The 17,385-nt window shown below is 44.7% G+C and overlaps 1 protein-coding gene across 1 annotated transcript in view; it reads right to left on the minus strand.

The window, feature by feature from the left end:
- cicb (capicua transcriptional repressor b) overlaps positions 1–10,905 on the minus strand; it is a 34,321-nt gene extending 23,416 nt beyond the window's left edge. Inside the window, exons 1-2 of the mRNA XM_084357618.1 lie at positions 10,660–10,905; positions 130–4,111 (exon numbers count right to left, since the gene is read on the minus strand). Of these exons, the coding sequence (XP_084213744.1) occupies positions 130–3,976 (3,847 nt within the window). The 5' untranslated portion in view covers positions 3,977–4,111; positions 10,660–10,905. The remainder of the gene's footprint in view (positions 1–129; positions 4,112–10,659) is intronic.
- Between the last annotated feature and the right edge of the window lie 6,480 nt (positions 10,906–17,385).

The raw sequence follows: 17,385 nt of genomic DNA on the forward strand, positions 1-17,385 counted from the left end.
CATTTAATTTTCTTCTAAGTGCAACTGAATTCACAAATTGCAGCTAATTTCTTCATAGTTTGTCCTCATTCCTTCAAAGTCACTGACCTCACATACTAAATACACTCACACGTATGGAGTAATTCTCACCTGTGCCAGGACGTCCCATGATGATGTCTTTTCGTGGGACGGGGTGAAGGCTTTCAGCTGGGAGGATCAGCGGCAGCAGAGCGGTGGGAGAAGGGTGACAAGGAACCGGCTGCTGGACCTCGCCCCCAAACCCTGTCCCCCTGCTGTCCTCTCGTTCCACAGAGCTGTCCAAGCTACTTGGAACGGGAGCTGTGACTGTTGTGCTGACTGTAACTGACAGGGCCTGCAGGGGGGCAGTGGGGGTGTCAGTAGTGGGCAGGGAGGAAGGTGTTGGGGACACAAGCACCAGAGTTTGGGCTGGGCTCCGCAAGAGGACGGTGCCATTGGGAACTGTGGCTGCAGCAGCGTTAATGGGGACGGGAACCTGGAGGCCAGAAATTGGCTGAGGGGTAAGGGGTGTTAGGCTGATGTCTTTAGATAAGGTGTTTTCTGTCCCTCCCTCATTTCCACCTCCTCCTCCTCCTCCTCCTCCTCTTCCCAGGGGACACTCTGTAAATTTTGCCAGTGGGACTTCGGGATTCCTCACGATGACAGGGGAGTCCCGTAACGCCTGTTGGGGTACAGGGACCACACGACGAGGCCCTCCATCTGGAGTGAGAGGAGAAGGAGGAGTTGGAGACACCAGCAGAGGAGGAGGGGAGACAGCAGTGGAGGACGGTGGCCTACTAGAGGAGGATGGGGTGGTCACTCCTCTGGGTCGAGAGAAGGTGGGCGTGTGTGTGCGGGAATGTGAAGCTGATGTTTGGGGTGACAGCACCCTGAAAGAGTTGTTCAGGTCCCCCTGCTCCAGCTCTGTCTTGGGTGTGTAATCGTGGTGATGGGAGGGAAGTGGTGGTGGTGGAGGAGCATCGGGCTTTCTCTTGCTGGGGCTCATGGGGACTGTAAACATTAGGTTGCTGTGGAAGGAGGGCTGGATGCCTGAAGTGTGTCTCTCCCTTTCTCCTCCTCCTCCAGCTGGGGTAGTTGACTTACTCCCCCCTGCACCTCCTCCCCCTGTTCCGCTGGGTTGCCGGTGCCTCCGGTGTTGCAGGACCGGGGAAGCAGTAATCGGGGAAAAGTTGGCCGGCCTGAAGCCAAACAGCGGAGAAGGTGAGGGAGAGGGGGCAGGGGAGAAAGGTGACTGGTTCGAGATGGGAGAAAAGGAGGGGGTGCCAGAGCGGGAGCTCCCTAATGACACAAGCATGGTGGCAGCCTCACACTCATCAAAGTCAAAGCGTGACGACAGGTCAGGGGGGAGGAGGGAGGGGAGGACCAAACGGGGTCGAGAATCTCCTCTGCTACTGGTCTCACTGCTTTCTCTCGATGTGTCGTCCCACTCAAACTCACTGCTCGCTCTCCCCCGCAGGTCAGAGGGGGTGACTGTCCCTGAGCTGCTGCCTCCTCCTCCCCTCTCTCCCCCTGCTGCCTCCATCTCTTTGGTCCTCATGGACAAGTGTCTGGAGCAATATCCTCGACGCTGTGACTCCTTCATACAGCCCTCCCTGGAGCACAGCCTCCTCCACTGCTTACCATTGAACTTCTTACGGATACCGTTAGGGGTGCACACCACATCGCCCTTCTTATATTTCTGCTGAGCCAACGAGAGGGGAGTCCTGGAGCGAGAGGAGGTAGAAGAGGACCCCCCACCAGACGTGGGAGTAAGGTTCTGAGTGGGAGTGGTCTTTGATGGAGGTAGGTTTGGAGTGGTGTTGTTCAGTTCGGACGCCAGTGAGGCAGGGGAAGGGGGTGGCTGAGGACTAGCTAGGGTGGAGAGGTGTGGAGGTCCCAGCCCTCGCACCACAGAGAGGTGGGGGGAGGAGGGAGGGTAGCTGCTGGACTTGGAGATGATGTTTCTGTGCTGAGAGGTCACAGCGTGTGGCTTGGGACCAACAGTGAGGCCCATATTAAAACGAGATACCTCAACGTCCTCTTCTGGCGTGTTTGGCTGTTTCTGTCTCTCTCTGTCAGAGTAGTTCTCTCCACAGCCGTGAACTGTGCTGCCAGCTATACTAGAATGGGGTGGTGCATGTACGTTTCCATAGGGATGCCCTCCTGTGACCCCTTCATGCGCAAAACCATGTCCCAACCTTGGCCCTCCTCCCAGCACCCCCATTCCAATACTCAACTGGCACACCTCCCTCTCTACCTCCATCTCCTCCCTCCGCTCCCTCTCTTCTCTCTCCCTCTCCCGCTCTCTCTCCTTGGCCCTTCCACCATCTAAATGTGTAACCTCCCAAGGAGGGGTGAGCAGTCTCAGACTTTGTCGGGATACCCACACAGCTTGAGCATTAGCTTTCCTTTTCTCTTTTTCTTCCCCCGCCCCGCCATCGTCCAGAGTCTCTTCACTCAGGAGCACCTGGTAAGGAAATGAGACACCGGGGTGGGGGTCCACCTGAGCAATAATCCCCTCTCTGTAGAGCAGAGGACGGCCCTCCTCTCCTGCAAAGGGCACACACACTTGCGTCCCGACGGCCACAGGTGCCATGCCAGGTGGGGGGGCGTCCAAAATGAACTCAACAGTTCTCTCAGCTCCTGATGATGATGCCATCACGGTCCCACCATGGAAAGGGTATTTAATAAGGGTTTCCTCTCCTTGGAGCTGGACTTCAACAGCACCTCCATTCACTCTACGCACCACCCCTGGTCGGAAAACAGGTGATAAAGCACATGAGTCAGTCTCCTTAACCCCACTCTCCATGGTCCTCTTTATCTGGCGAGCTAGAACCCTCTGGTTTTTCATGCCTTTGGCCAGAGCTTCAGCTAGACCCTCTGAAAGACTGGCCTCTTTATGGTGCGAGTTATGGAGTGGAGCTGGGTTGTGGGAGTTCTTTTGATGAAGGCTTGGTCCTGTTGCCTCCATCACGTCCAGGTCAGCTGAATGCTCACTGGCTGTGTCAGTGGAAGAGGAGCGCACTGAGTTCGGGGCCCCCTCAGACTCATTTTCCCCAGTTTGGGCATCTTTTTCCTGGGAATCTGCTGTCCTGAGGGGCCTATCCTCTGTGGAAACAAAATGGTTTGCTTCTGTAGCTTTATTATCCACATTTAGCACTGATGGCTGATTACCTGAGAAATTATTACTTCTACTATTACTGCTATTGATAAAAGAACTATGGCTCCCAGCACTACTGTTAATCGGATTGTTAATACCACTTGTAGTGTTACTGTTTGTACAACTATTGATGCTAACATTAATGCTTTTATTAATGCTATTACTAATATTGTTACTACTCTTAAAATTGTTATTGGGCGCATTCTCACTATCGCTGATTTTGCTGTTAATACTGCAGTAACTGTTGTGGATGAGTGCAGGACTAGAGGTAGGAATGGTAGTCAGGGCACTTGCATTGTTAGCAAAGTGCTCATATGTGTATTTTTTCTTGGGTATGCGAGCCTTAAATGTGGCTGTTTTCCTACTAGAGACTGAGCCTAAGCTGGGGCTGTGATTGGTGGCTAGAGTGGGCGTGGCTGTGGAGAGTGGCGCTTGGGCAGAGGTAGGAGATGCTACAGTGTCAGTGGACATGGCACTATTTCCATTCGTGCCCACTATCTTCTCATTTTCTGTCTTTTCTTCTGCCTTCTTTCCATCCTTGTCCACTGACTCCACAGGTTTCCTCAGCTTGGTAGGCTCCTCCCTCGTGGGGGTATTGCTGTTTGTGACTGGCTCTTCATTCGAGTTGGAGGCTGTGGGCATAGTCTGTTTGCGTGTAGATGGAGTGTTGGGTGAATGCTGTGTGGTTTTAACAAGTGTCTCCCTCTTGACTCTTTTAGGGTCTTTCTCTTGGAGGGGCTGAGCGCCCCCTCTCCTTCTCCCCCCTCTGCCTCTTGTTAAAGGGGGAGAACGCCCTCTGTGTTTCTTTACTGGTCTCATCTTTTCTTCCCTGTCCACAAAGTGCCGCAGTTTTGGTAGCGCTCCTCTTTTTTTCACTTCTAAGGCACTCCTTTATTTTGTCTTTGTCCACTTTTTCTTCTCCCCTGTCCTTCTGTCCTCTGTATCACTCGCAGACTGGAAAGGAAGAAGGAAACGCAGAAGACAGGTGGTCATTATCATCTTCATAATCAAAAATTGCTGAGAATAAAAATGACGTCATACCTGGAAGTGTGCTACACTGCACTGACTATCACATTGGCTCAATATCTGACGTATGCTCTCATTCACCATCCATGTCTGTCTGTCTGATCCACTAGAGTGTGCCTGCATGTGTGTGCGTGTGTTTGTCTGTAAGTGCGAGTTTGTGTACTCAAATCATAAAATCTTAATTCCCACATTAGTTATCCACCATTTTAAAGCCAGACAGCAAAATTTTAAAAATGAGAGCTTCATGGAAATAAAGGACATGATATATTTTCATATAAAAATCTGTATTCTTCTCAAGGCCCTCTCATAGTTAGTTTAATACTGAATAATTAATAAAAAGTAAAAAAATATCATATTTATGTTTTGACAGTTGATTAATTATTGATGTATTTCCAAGGTAATCCTGGGTAAGCATGTCTGAGAATGACATTAAATCTTTTTAAATATGAGTGAGTGATATGTTATCACAAAAAAATAAAAATAAAAAATAAATAATGGGTAGGACAGTCAGATTTTTCAGGGCTTTCATGGAATTCACGATAGTGATATCATTGTGATATCTATAGAAAAATATGCTATCAGTCATATTTACCTTTAACTTTGTGTGTGTTTTGTCTCTTTTTCTGGCAGATGTATTACACTCAAAATACAAGCGTATGGAGGTTGAGAGAGAGAGAGAGACTGTAAACATAACTGAACAAAAGTGTAAAAACAATGATTACACTTTTTTTTTACACAAATGTTCCTTTTTACGGCAGGTTTTATGACCAGCGTTAAGGTGCATTACACCTATTGTAACAAACCAGGAATGAAAAGAAGAGATGTATTATTACATGATATCAACATTTCATTTCTAAACATCACCTTTTTCCTCACTACCGGTATATTTCGAGACTCCAAATTGTGGGTTAGTTTATTCGATAATAAAGGGTCCACAACAAACAAACAGACAAAAATGACAAAAAAAAAGAAAGAAAGTGGGAAAGAAGGAAAGAAAGGAAGGTAAACATCCAAGGTCACTCGTTTTAGTTTGTCTCTTACAGTACTCCCGGATCCAAATGCCTGCCATAACGAGGGCTACATCTCTTTAATTTTAAATGCATGCAGAGACAAAAAAGCTTTCTCTCTATCTAACACACACACACACGCACACTTGAGTCTCATACTACAGGTCGCCCGATCTCTCCACTGTACCCCCTCCGGCTACTTCAACATGCGACAGGGTAGCTTTCTCACGCTATGCATTATAAACTTGATGCTGCTTGTTCGATGTGAGAGCGCAACAAAAAAAAAAAAACACAGCCTTTATTTTGACTTCCATCAGGAGGAAAAAGGCTGGCAGTGGCCTGAGTGAGGTCACCCTACATAAGAGAGACAGAGAGAGAGAGAGAGACAGAGAGAGAGAGAGAGAGAGAGAGAGAGTGAGAGAGAGAGAGAGAGAGAAAGAGAGGAGTATGCGGCTGTTTGGCTGTTTGTTCAAATAGGCTGTTCTTGTGTAGTCATTGGGAATTTCCACAGTCATTCTAGCCCTCGCTGGGCTCTCAGTCTTTCTCGATGTCTCAGTCTTTCCCAGTCGTCTTTTGTCATTGTCTCACTGACACACACACACACACACACACACACACACACACACACACACACACTCTCACACATATTTCTACAAAAAAGACAATATAATTGGAATAATCTGCCATGGTAAGATACGCCCAAAATGAGAGAAATTAAAAGGCTGGCAAAGGATCAGGCACAGTCACTGATGCAAGATTACAGGCTAAATACAGCCACACATGCACACAAACACACACATACTCACACACTCGTACACAGACCCGTGCATATGTGCTCCGCTCGACTAAGCTCAGCAACTCACCATATGCAAATGCCTGCATTCCTACAAATACAGACAAGAATGCCTGGACAAATTTATACAGCACATATACTCACACTTCCTGTCCTAGACATTGGAAAAGTTCGTCACACACACATAAGGTGACCTTGTTGTTAACTGTTTGCTTGCTGTAACAAATAATAATAACGTAAACCAGTTACACACCTTTTCAACTTCCTACAGTACAGAAAAGCATCTCTTCCTGGTCCTGAATGAGTAATAAACACTCCCGTGTCGTATACACAGTCATCACCGGCCCTCCATTTTGACCTCTGCCCTCACAAAATATACTTTTGTTTTCATTACTGACTAATTTCATTGCTTCATTATTTGTCTTACGGACTGTCAATGCACAGTAGTGAAATACACATATTTATCATAATCAATATTAAAAATGATAGGAAAGTTTTTGTCTTGAGTGTGGCTTCACATCTGGAGTTTACCTACTGTACTGTAACTGTGATACTTCCTGTTGAAAAACAATGTTCTATTGATATATGTGCTTTTATTGCTTCCTACAAAACTGTTACTGAGTGTCTGCAACTCAAGACGAGTAGTTATTCACTATATCTTAAATGTATGGAAAAGATTAATGAAAAAACTAATGTTTTAAAACATCTCTGATCTTTCCTAAATTAGTTAAAATGAGTAACATATGAATCCATCGAATCTTTTTGGCATATTTTTGATATTAATGAAATGAAAAACAATGAAAACAATGAAAACAATATACAGAGAAGAACATGAAGTGAAACTCCACATACAGTCCGTTACTCACTTTATAATTCCAGTTCATGTTTGTAAATTTCCACGTATGAACCATCTAGAGTAAAGAAACTTGGTTACTGCAGGAATGCACCTCCTGCCAGTAACAGGCCAAATAACCCTTCATTAAAGTAGACATGTCGGCCTGAACTGGGAGTTTTGGTCCTGTAAAGTTACTGTCGTGCACTGGAAAAGACAGGAAGGAGTCAGAGCCACTTGGCCGACTGAATGGTTGACTGAATGACTCAGGAGGATCTGATCTTAGCTCAGAAAAATGTGTTTGGTCATGCTCTCATGGCTTCCCAAAATGCTCCACAATTTGGCTGATAAGCCAGCAGCAGGCATGTGTGTGTGTATTCGCAGTCTGTATGAAGAGACTTTTATCTGCATAACTTGTAGAATTAGACATTGACGTATCCTTACTGTCTGTGCGGAGTGTGTGGTGCAAGTTTGTAACCAGTATCTTTTTGTTATAGAAAGCCTTGTAAGTTTTTCTTACTGGGAATTCAAGAGTGAAAATCATTTTAACTCTTCAACGATGTGTACACGTTTGTGAATCTGGCTTTAAGCTAAAACACGTGTGGATAAGCAATCGTCTTATCCGCAGAATTTCATTTGCAATTCCAGACAAAATACCAAAGTTGCCAAAGACACCAGATATGTCAAAGTAAATTACAGGGAAAGGTACATGAATTTATTCATGAAGTATGTATAATTTCAGTGCTGCCATATAATAAATGGCACAGGATTTTAACATTTCACATAGTCCCGATTCTTCCCTAAAAGATCAAAAGCATTACACTCACAGTGTGTGCTCGACAGGCATCCCCTAAATTGAAAATAACTGCAGACCTTTAACTCTTGTTGTTTGTTCGCTACAATCCAAGATACCGAGAGCAAGTTTAAATCAAAATCTCTTCTCTTGAGTGTTGTTTCAGTGCATATGTTATTAATCAGAAATTTGGATGAAAAATATAAAGGATTGACTGTTGAAAAAGATTGAACCATGAGCTGAATCCAGACGAAGCAGAGAGGAACTCAGTCATAATTTAGGCAATTCAAGACGTTTACACCTTCCAGCGTTGGAGCAGGTTAAGGGTGAGATATTTGCCGCTCTGGTCTAAAGCTACTGTAAATCCTGAATAGGCGGAAAATCGACGGCTATAGTCTCCATGGCGTCGTACTGGACTCCTCCTTAAACAGCAAAAAGATGCTGTTTCACCCAACACACACACACAGGAGCACACAACGTGACCCCCCTCAACGACATAGCAACATCAAACTTTACACACACACTAAACGCTGTCCCTGGAATTTACAGTGCAGTCATGCATACACTGTTAAAATCTCCCTTGGACCTATATATCGTCTCACACATTCATGGTGCTGTATAAACACCCGTCCACACACACGCACACGCAAGCTCACACTCTGGTCAGTACACGTTTCCATACATAAAAATAAATAAAAACAACTGTTATGACTCTTAAATTTTGAAATTAAAAATATAAATTTCATGCAAAGAGCACCTTGCTGGTGATTTTTTGGCAGGTTGGATGAAGGTGCACGTATGCGCCAAACACACACATACACACACACACACACACACACACACACACACACACACACAGAACGATCATTTACTAGGGAAACTCATCCCAACGTCAACACTACAAGAAGAAGAAGTTGTACAGTATTTATTACTAGAGTATACAACCCCTAATAAACCTCCACATTCTTGCCAGTTTATCCGGACGTTCGCAGAGAATTTAGCCTATGCCCTACTGGCATGGCACGGGATGTGCGTGTGTGCATGAGAGACGTGGTGGCATTTCAGCTGCTTATAGTTCACAAGGTATACGACTATATACAGCTGTCTTCAGGTTGCGTCTACCTTGTTCAACGCTGCGTTTGCACTATATGTCAGTGTGAGTGTATACGTAGTTACCAGGCAGGCACACTGCAGCTCATCCCTCTCCTAAAAGCATTTTATGGGTGTCTGTATGGGCGCAGGGCTGCAGTGACGGGGACAGGGATGGAGAGAGGAGAACGTGCGATGGTACAACGGAGGAGGACAGTAGTACAGGAGTGATCGTGAAGCCTACCGTGGCCCTCGTACACTTGAGCATGGCAGGGCGGCTTTGCCCTTAACTGGGTCACCGGGGAACACACTCATACATGAAACAGCAAAAAAAGAACATGCTCTCTGTTACACACACACACACACACTTTGTTTGACGTGCACATGAGTGAGTGGGATGCGATCGTACAGGCATCGTAACACAAGTATAAGAAAACATTTCGTTAGGGTATTTTAGGTGTAGCAAGAGGGCGAGCTGTGATGCGCGTATGTGTGTGCATGCAAGTGTGTGACTGCGCTTGTTATGGAGAACATCCATTGTGACGTATTATGAATACTGGCAGCTGTTTAGTGGGTGGCATATCTGACTGTAGATATTATATCAATAAAAGAGAAACATTGAGGCCTGGCATTTGTGCATTCTGGCCCATATCGATCAGGAGGCAGTAACATAGATCAGAGGTGACTGTTCCTGTTTGGGACCAAATGGCAGAACTGCCAATGCCACATCAATGGCCAACTGCTCTACAAGCTATGCAAAGATGCCTACACCATCAGGGATTTGTCTCCTGCGTAAACAAGAGCAATAATGTAGATATGAGGAACGCGTGCCTTTGTGTGAGGAGAATTGAAGTCCAAATGTCAAAAAACAAGTATTAAATTCCTGTGAGTGAAAATACGGAGAAAAATAAATTTGACAAGACTGTTAAAAAAACTGCCCAGTCAGAGATGTCAGCGGTGCTTTCTGCACTGATTGCAGTGCAGAAAAGTGGAGTGTCGGCGAGGGAAAAAGCCGAGAAAACACCGAATGCATCCCCGGCTTCTTTGCGCTGATCTCTGCGAGTACTACGAGAGGCGCTACACAATGTCAAAGGAATATTATGACTCGAGGCAGTCAGCCGGTCTGCTCTGCTGCACGGTGCCCGGTAACAAACACACACAACCGGTTTCAAGTGACGTCTCATTATCCCAACAAGAAGGGGCCTAATTCTTCCTCGTACAACGATGTTTGGCATGCAAATATCCACTACAACGCCTGGTGTATACACGCAACCACTCCAGAGAAGCTTCCTTAATGGAGCCAGCGAGGTGACACTCCGTCCGTATGATTTTTAAAAACTTGTAAAAAGCAGGAATCTTCCCGTGTTGGTGTTTCGCTCTAGTAAGCAGCTCAGTAACGTTAGTAGTAGTGGTGGATGTAGTAGTCGTAGTACGCAACGGTAGCAGACTACTAGTACCCACATAATGACACCGCCAGTCAGACCACAAGGAAGCGGGGATGTTGTACGCACTCTTGTTATTTTCCATTTTCTCCCGGGTCCATTTTTATAAACGCCAAACGAGCCTGCGTTGCTATTAGTAAACATTTGCGCTGCAATGCTGCAAATAGGTCGATTGTTTTTTTACTACGCTAGCGCTGCTCCACGCCGAAGTCGACAACTGAGGTCAAGGAAAAGTACTCAACAATATTGTATTATCGCCCGAGGAAAGCTAAAATGTTCCCCGGTCGTCCGTGGGACTGCGGTAAAACATTTGAGAAAGTTTTTAGGCTGTTACACCCCCCCACCCCTCCCCTTTCCCTCGGCTCGCAAGCGGTGTCACTCCATTTCTCCGGACGGTGTCGGAACAAACGACCGACCGTTGGCAGTTGACTCCCGTCTCGTGCTAACCCGCTGCTCCTGAAAACGGAAAATTCACGTCGGATGAGCGTCGCTGCCTTTCGCTAACTTAGTTTCAACTCACCCAAACAGAGCTTTTCCTCTCGCCACAGAAAGATTTATGGTCTTATTTTGCTGATGAGGAGGCTCGCACAACTCTCGGTAACATCCCTCGGCTGTCGGCTTTGGCGACTGTGCGGTCCGGACTCACACTTTACTTTTCCTCCGCAAAACATGTCTTTCCCCCACAGAAACTCAAACAGGGATATAAAAAACTATCGGTCTTCTTTTCCACTACAGTCACAAAATGGTGAATGAACCACTAACAGCTGGGCGAACGGACCAATCAGAGAACGCTGACAGGTACAGTAGCCAATCAGCGCCGGAGCCACAGACCAGGGGGCGTGGCGAGCTGTCAAAGTCCAGTTGACAGACGGTGGGGTCCAGCCAATGGCGGCGGTGATGCTGAGCCAGACCGGTGTCCTGTCCCAAACTTTACAGTATCCAATAAGAGCGTTGGGAACCATAGGAACAGCATGAGGGAGGGTCGAGAGGAGGGAGCAAAAAACTGAGAGCCAATAGAAAGGCACAAATGCCCCCTCCCCTTCTGAAAAGGAGTATGTTTACCATAATTGACAGCACAAGTGCCATCCCTGAGCAGACGGTGATAATGCATCAACCCTTCTGCTTGTCCAGATAGAAGCTGGTGCAGCAGGATTAAAGCACCACAATGCGGCTGTTTCTGCTCTGTGGCTCAGCACACAAACTGCTGCAAAGTGCATTTAATTGCTCTTTTGTGTTATTATTCAGGCAAACAGGAAAGAGGCGTTGACACAGGAGCAAAATGAGCACGAGTGCATGTTTGAAAAGTTTGCCTCAGAGATGGTCAACTCATATGTGGCGCAGCCGACGCATCGGTGCCCCTTGCAAAGCGCTCTCCCTCTCCCTTTTCTCTCAGCAACAGACGCTCACTTTCACCGCCAACAGCCAATCACGGCGCAGCATCCCGCTGGCTCTGACGTCGGTAATCTCTCCGCCCCGCCCACTCCACTGAAAGTCAACGGGACCGGTCTCGGCTGACGTCACTTCACCGGCAGGCGATTGGGCAGGTGTGCCACGTCTCAGGGCCAATGGGTGCGCGCGGCGGTGATGTCATCAAGAGTGTTGCCACCAGCTGGACCGAGGGGGCGTGGTCTGGCGTAAACTCGGCTAACCCCGTGTTTGTAACTTGCAGGCAGTGGTGGAGAGACGAGCCGGTGTGCTGAGCACTGACTGAAAGATGTGCATGTTTGAGATGAGGGCACGTGCGCAAGACGGCCATCCTAGCACGTGTGATCACTTTGATGTATGACATCTGTATTGTGAGCTGTAATCTCTGCACAGAAGAAGAAAAATCACACTAGCTCGTAAAAGATATAGTGCCATAATAGTAAACATTACATAATCTCCTACTCTGTGTAGTAAAGACCAGACTCATGCTGAGACAGACAGCCATGCGGGATCTCACAGGAACAGCGCCCCCTGTCGGTGTGATCCGACGCATGCATGTTGAATCCACTCAAGCTCACTGATGGGAGAGAAGAGTAGACCTAAAAACAGAAGAAAGTTCTGATTGGCTGAAAGGAAGCTGGTTATTTTGTAAGAGTCTGTTTACCACTGATGTGAGTTTGCCTGTGTGTGTGCACGTATGTGTGTGTGCAGAGAGAGGGGAGTAGACAGAGACACGGCTGGGTGTTGATTAAATGTTGATGTAGAGTGACATCTAGTTGTAATTGTTCAGAACTACAACTTACAAGTTAAAGGATGAGCTACTTGTCCATGAGAAGTTTATAATTTTCCATCTCTGGAGTCGGCACCCCTGATAGGCTGAATATCTAACAGGGTAAACAAGGTTTTTTTAAAAAAAAATTATTTTGGACTTTTCTCAAATCTTATTATGAAACAATGGATACTTTCCCTCTTTTCAGGCATTGAACAATTTAGATTTCAAAATCAATCAAATCAATCTGAGAAGTTTACATCACACTTGATTATGCTTCATAATTACTCCTCCTTAAAGGACAAGTCCTGAGGGTGAGCAGATAATGGCTGAATTTTCATTTTTGGGGGAACATATTCTTTAAAGTGAACACAACACTGAATCATTTCAACCAGAAGACGTATCTTTCTTCTCAGCTTTTAATATATTTGGTGTTTATTACATTTATTCCACTTTCATTTCCAGCCATTTCTGCATGCACGAGACCAGTGATGCTCAAACTTTTCCTTGCAAACTTTTCTTCTCAGAGTAAACATAGTCTCACTCCACGTTTCTCCCCTGCTCATCCACGCCTCTGCAGTGGCTCTCCTCCTCGCCGAGGGGGTCTGTAACCCAATTTGGGAACCACTGTAGTAGACTAATCTGCAGTTTACAACCATTAAGATTGAAGGGACTGGACTGGGTTTCCAATGCAGCATATTTTAGATGTTTGACTTTGATACTGGTAATTCAAAGTTCAAAATATCTAATAAAAATATATTGACCCATATTTTTAGTTCTTTTAAAGCACACAACATTTTTGATGAATTTGGTTATTATAAAATGGTTCCCACAGAATGACACATTTTACAATTCAAAAATGAACTTGCCAGTGCTCTCTGGTGGACAAACTGTGCAGCAGCAGAGACCCTGTTTCAAAATTGCCTTAAAGGATAAGTTCACCCAAAATGAAAATTTGGTCATTATCTACTCACCTCCATGCCGATGGAAAGTCATCTGTGCATGTGCCCCAAGAACAGAGGCTGTGATCTCACCACAGCGCCCACGTTCAACTTCAACCTGTGGCCCTTTTCTCCAAGTCGTCCCCTCTTTCTCTTTACCTTTTCTGTCCTGTCAAAAACAAAAAAGTAATAAAAGGAGTTGATTACATAAACCACAAAACATTTCTGGATCTCACATGATAACTATTGTTTCAAAATGTAAAAACAAACAAACAAACAAACAAACAAACAAAAACAGAAAAAACACAAAATGGCTCCATTCAGCTCATCCGGCGTAATCCAAGTCTCTGAAGGCCCAGAGATCCCACATTGATTTAAAAAGACGTTATTTACAACCTTTTTAAAGCCAAAATAGTTGTGGCTGTTAAGCTAAAAGCGTCTGAAGTGGGTGCACAAACGTGACCGCACATGTAAACAACATTTTTTCAAATCAGTGTGGGATCTCGGGGCTTCCAGAGACCTGGATTACACAAGACAATTCAGTTTCACATCAGACTCATATCATATAGATTAAGTAATATACACTACATTGAAAATCTGTAATATTGTCATATAAACCTGGACATGATCAGAAGGTTTGAGGATATAGAAAGTAAAGTGTCTTAAAGTATCAAAGTCAAATTGTTATTCTAAGCAAAGAGGGCCTGTCTCAGTGTAACATCATAGCTTGACTCAGGGTTTCAAAAAAAAGAAATAACTTGACTAGTAGGCTCAGACTTTTGGACCCCACTGTAGATTCTTCTTTTTTGTGTCCAGTAACCATTTGCTGTGTGGTTTTTCATCTCTTTTCCTCACATGCAACCCCACCAATCACCCCACCTTGTTAGCAAGTCCCCCCTCTCAGTTTCCCCAGCTCTGCTCTCCCCCTCACCATGGGAGCCTGAACTCTGACCTCCACCCTTCACCCTCTCTCTGTGCGCTCATCACTGGTCTGTCAGTCAAACACCAGAGACCCTCTTCTCCTGCTGGGCTCTGCTGTCAGTCCGGCCTCAGGTACAGACAGCAGCAGAGGAAAGCAGAGAGAGGGAAGAAGTGGAGAAACATTGTGAGTCCAAAAGAAAAGAGATGGAGCATGATATGACGTGAGCTTGACAAAGTTATGTTGGTTAAATACTCTTCTCAAACAGCAAATGATTTTAAATTAACTGGTCTATGACTCAGCATTATTCTTATTTCATTCCCCCTGTTCATATCTGTAAACTACAGCTAACTCCACACAAAGCCAGGACCTCAGGAATGTCTCTCACCTCCGGGTCTCTTGAAGCAGAAACGCTCACAGTAGCATAACCTCTGACCTCTGACCCCTACCGTGACCTCTCACTCAGCCTCAGTCAGACCATCCATGCAAAATAGAAAAATGAAGCACCAGAAGGTTCTCAAAACAACAGCTTTGCAGTCATGGAGATGGTGCTCTCCAATAAAATGATGAAAACAAACAATAAAACTCAGATCCTGAGGTTTTAGAGTGGATTTCCAGTGAACTACCCTGAAGTCATGCACAGTGTTTCATCTCAAAGCCAGTCTTTCACCGTCCCTGCAGCTATGGATTCTTGTTACCTAAAGGGATGGAGTCATCAGAGATGGCCTTGGATTTTAAATATTCAGCAAAGATCCACCACTTTATGATGACTTATTTTATTAGCCACGCTAGCAGCATGGCAGCCAGTATTGGTTGGGACCACCACTGTGGTCCAGAGTTAGTCTCCACAAATACCTGATGGATTGTGCATTCACAGTATGGAGGACCGGAGCAGCCAAAATCAAAAACAAATAAATGGATAAATATGTAAATAACAAATAAAGTAGTTAATATGCCATTAGTTGCAACATAAATATTAACAATAAAACGTGACATACATTGATATTCATGTTTATTTATTGTTATTATTTGCTCCTGTACTTATTTACATTTGTATAAATTCCCCTATTAATTTACTTTAATTGCCACAGCGGAGTGTGGCAATTAACTGGTACGATTTGAGGTTTGCAATTTATGGAATATTAATTAATTTATTGATTTGTTCATTTATTTTTGATGTTGGCAGTTTCGGTCCTCCGTACATGGTGACCAGAGGAAGAATTCAAATGGCTCTGTTGATGCCCTGACTTTTTATCTAAGTTTTAATATCTTAAAATCTACCAGATGTATTGGCATACAACATTCATGTTTTCTCAGATTAGCATCCTATAGATCTAGGCTCTCTCCTGATTTTTTCTGCAGTGCCACCATGAGGTTCATATGATTGTTATTTTTGCTTCTTTTGAGTTTTCAGTTTCAGTTTTTACCCATAAATCCCCCACAGGCTACCTCGGTCTGAAGAAAATAAGACTAAAGCTTTGTGCAATTTTACACAATAGGCCAAGAGTCTTTTAATAGATTTGTACTTTTATTTTATTCCACTGACCTTGTGTACTCTTTACCTTGGGCCTTAAGGGATGGAGTTTGTTATTAAAGGAGTGGAACAGCTCTTTGTATCAAGTATCAGCAGAGGACAAGTGTGCTCCTATAGCTTACAGAAGGAGTCATAATGTCTAATAATGTCTGATAAATGCTGCAATCTAATGCAGTTGGCTCCACGGCACTGTTAAATGGCTAGAAAAGCACATAGAGCGGACCATAATATCATTAAAGCCTAACAGAGTGGCACACAAGGCCGGCATCCATACGTGCTCCAGTATGGAGAACAGTAGGCCTTTGTGCTCACTGCATTCTTGTTCGCAGTAACTTTACACCTCTCAGCTGTTCCTCGAGGTCCACGTCATGTCCCGGACCTGAAGACAGGACTCTCAGGGACAGGCGTCCTTGGACACACAGATTCCTGCCTGCGTCAAAAGACAAGATGAAGAATGAGCTTCAAGTCCATCCATCCCCCCATTATTTAACTTTTGCATTAAATTTTGCACATAAATGCTCAGTGCGATTGCCATTATTATAACCATATATGAGCAATGAAAAAATGTGTGCTCCCACCCACAAGTCTACTTAAGTTAAACTCTCAAACATGCATGTTTAATTGGGTTTTCATATCCTGATTTGAATATTTACAGCATATTTCTTCGTTTTTGAGTTGTTTGAAAATATAAACATGTAGTTAAAGTAACTGCCACATTTATGAAATGTGCAATAACAAAAAACAAACAAATCCCATGGTCCCTGGAGACCATGGCTGCCCAAAGTGGGGCCAAAGGGCCACGGTTGGACCGCCATCGGGTTAGATTTGGATGTCTGTAGCAAAAAAGACAAGAAAAAGCTATTTATATAAAAAGAATCAGAAGTTGCTGTTGTTGCTATTTTATTTTTTTGTGAGGTAAAAAGCTCTTTAAATATATATATACTATATATATTGTATGTATTGATATTCATTGTATATATATATATATACACAATGAGCTTATTGCTCATAAAGTGACAAGCTACTTAAAGCAGCAGAGAGGAACTGATCCAAACAAAAACAATGTTGAAAGTTGTGTTATGTCATTTCACAGACAAATGAGTAAAAGACGAAGATGCATCTCCAATCTAAGAAATAAAGCAATTTACAGCTGCACACTATGCAGTGCAGTATTCAAACAACAGGGGGAGACATTCAATGTGAAATGACTAAGCAGAGAGAGATAAGTAAACCATTTTTGTTTTCATGGTGCACAGAAAAAGCCAAGTTAGGTCCGTTTCATCAAGTCTCATCCATCCGTTACACATCAGGAGGGCCAGTGACATTTCACTCCTCTAAACTACGAGGGAAAAAAATGAACATATTCCTTTTAGGGTCAAATGTGTCAATCAGAAAGATCGGCGAGAAGGAAAGAAAAAAAGGAAATACAAGCACCAGAGTTTCAAACAAACCACATCAATGTGCGCACACACTCGTCTGCGCTCGGCGTAATAAACGCGCCGTCGCTCGCTCCTGTGCGGTGCAGCTTTTCTCTGTACGGTGGAGGATGTGGTGAACTTACTAGCATGCCTCCGTATGTCACCGTACCGTAACTCTCACGGAGGATGCAACAGTTGTATTTGTGTGTGTGTGTGTGCATTCACAAAGGCTTCTTGCTG

This window comes from Pagrus pagrus, assembly GCF_965226575.1.
Source record: "Pagrus pagrus genome assembly, chromosome: 7".
NCBI lineage: Eukaryota > Metazoa > Chordata > Actinopteri > Spariformes > Sparidae > Pagrus > Pagrus pagrus.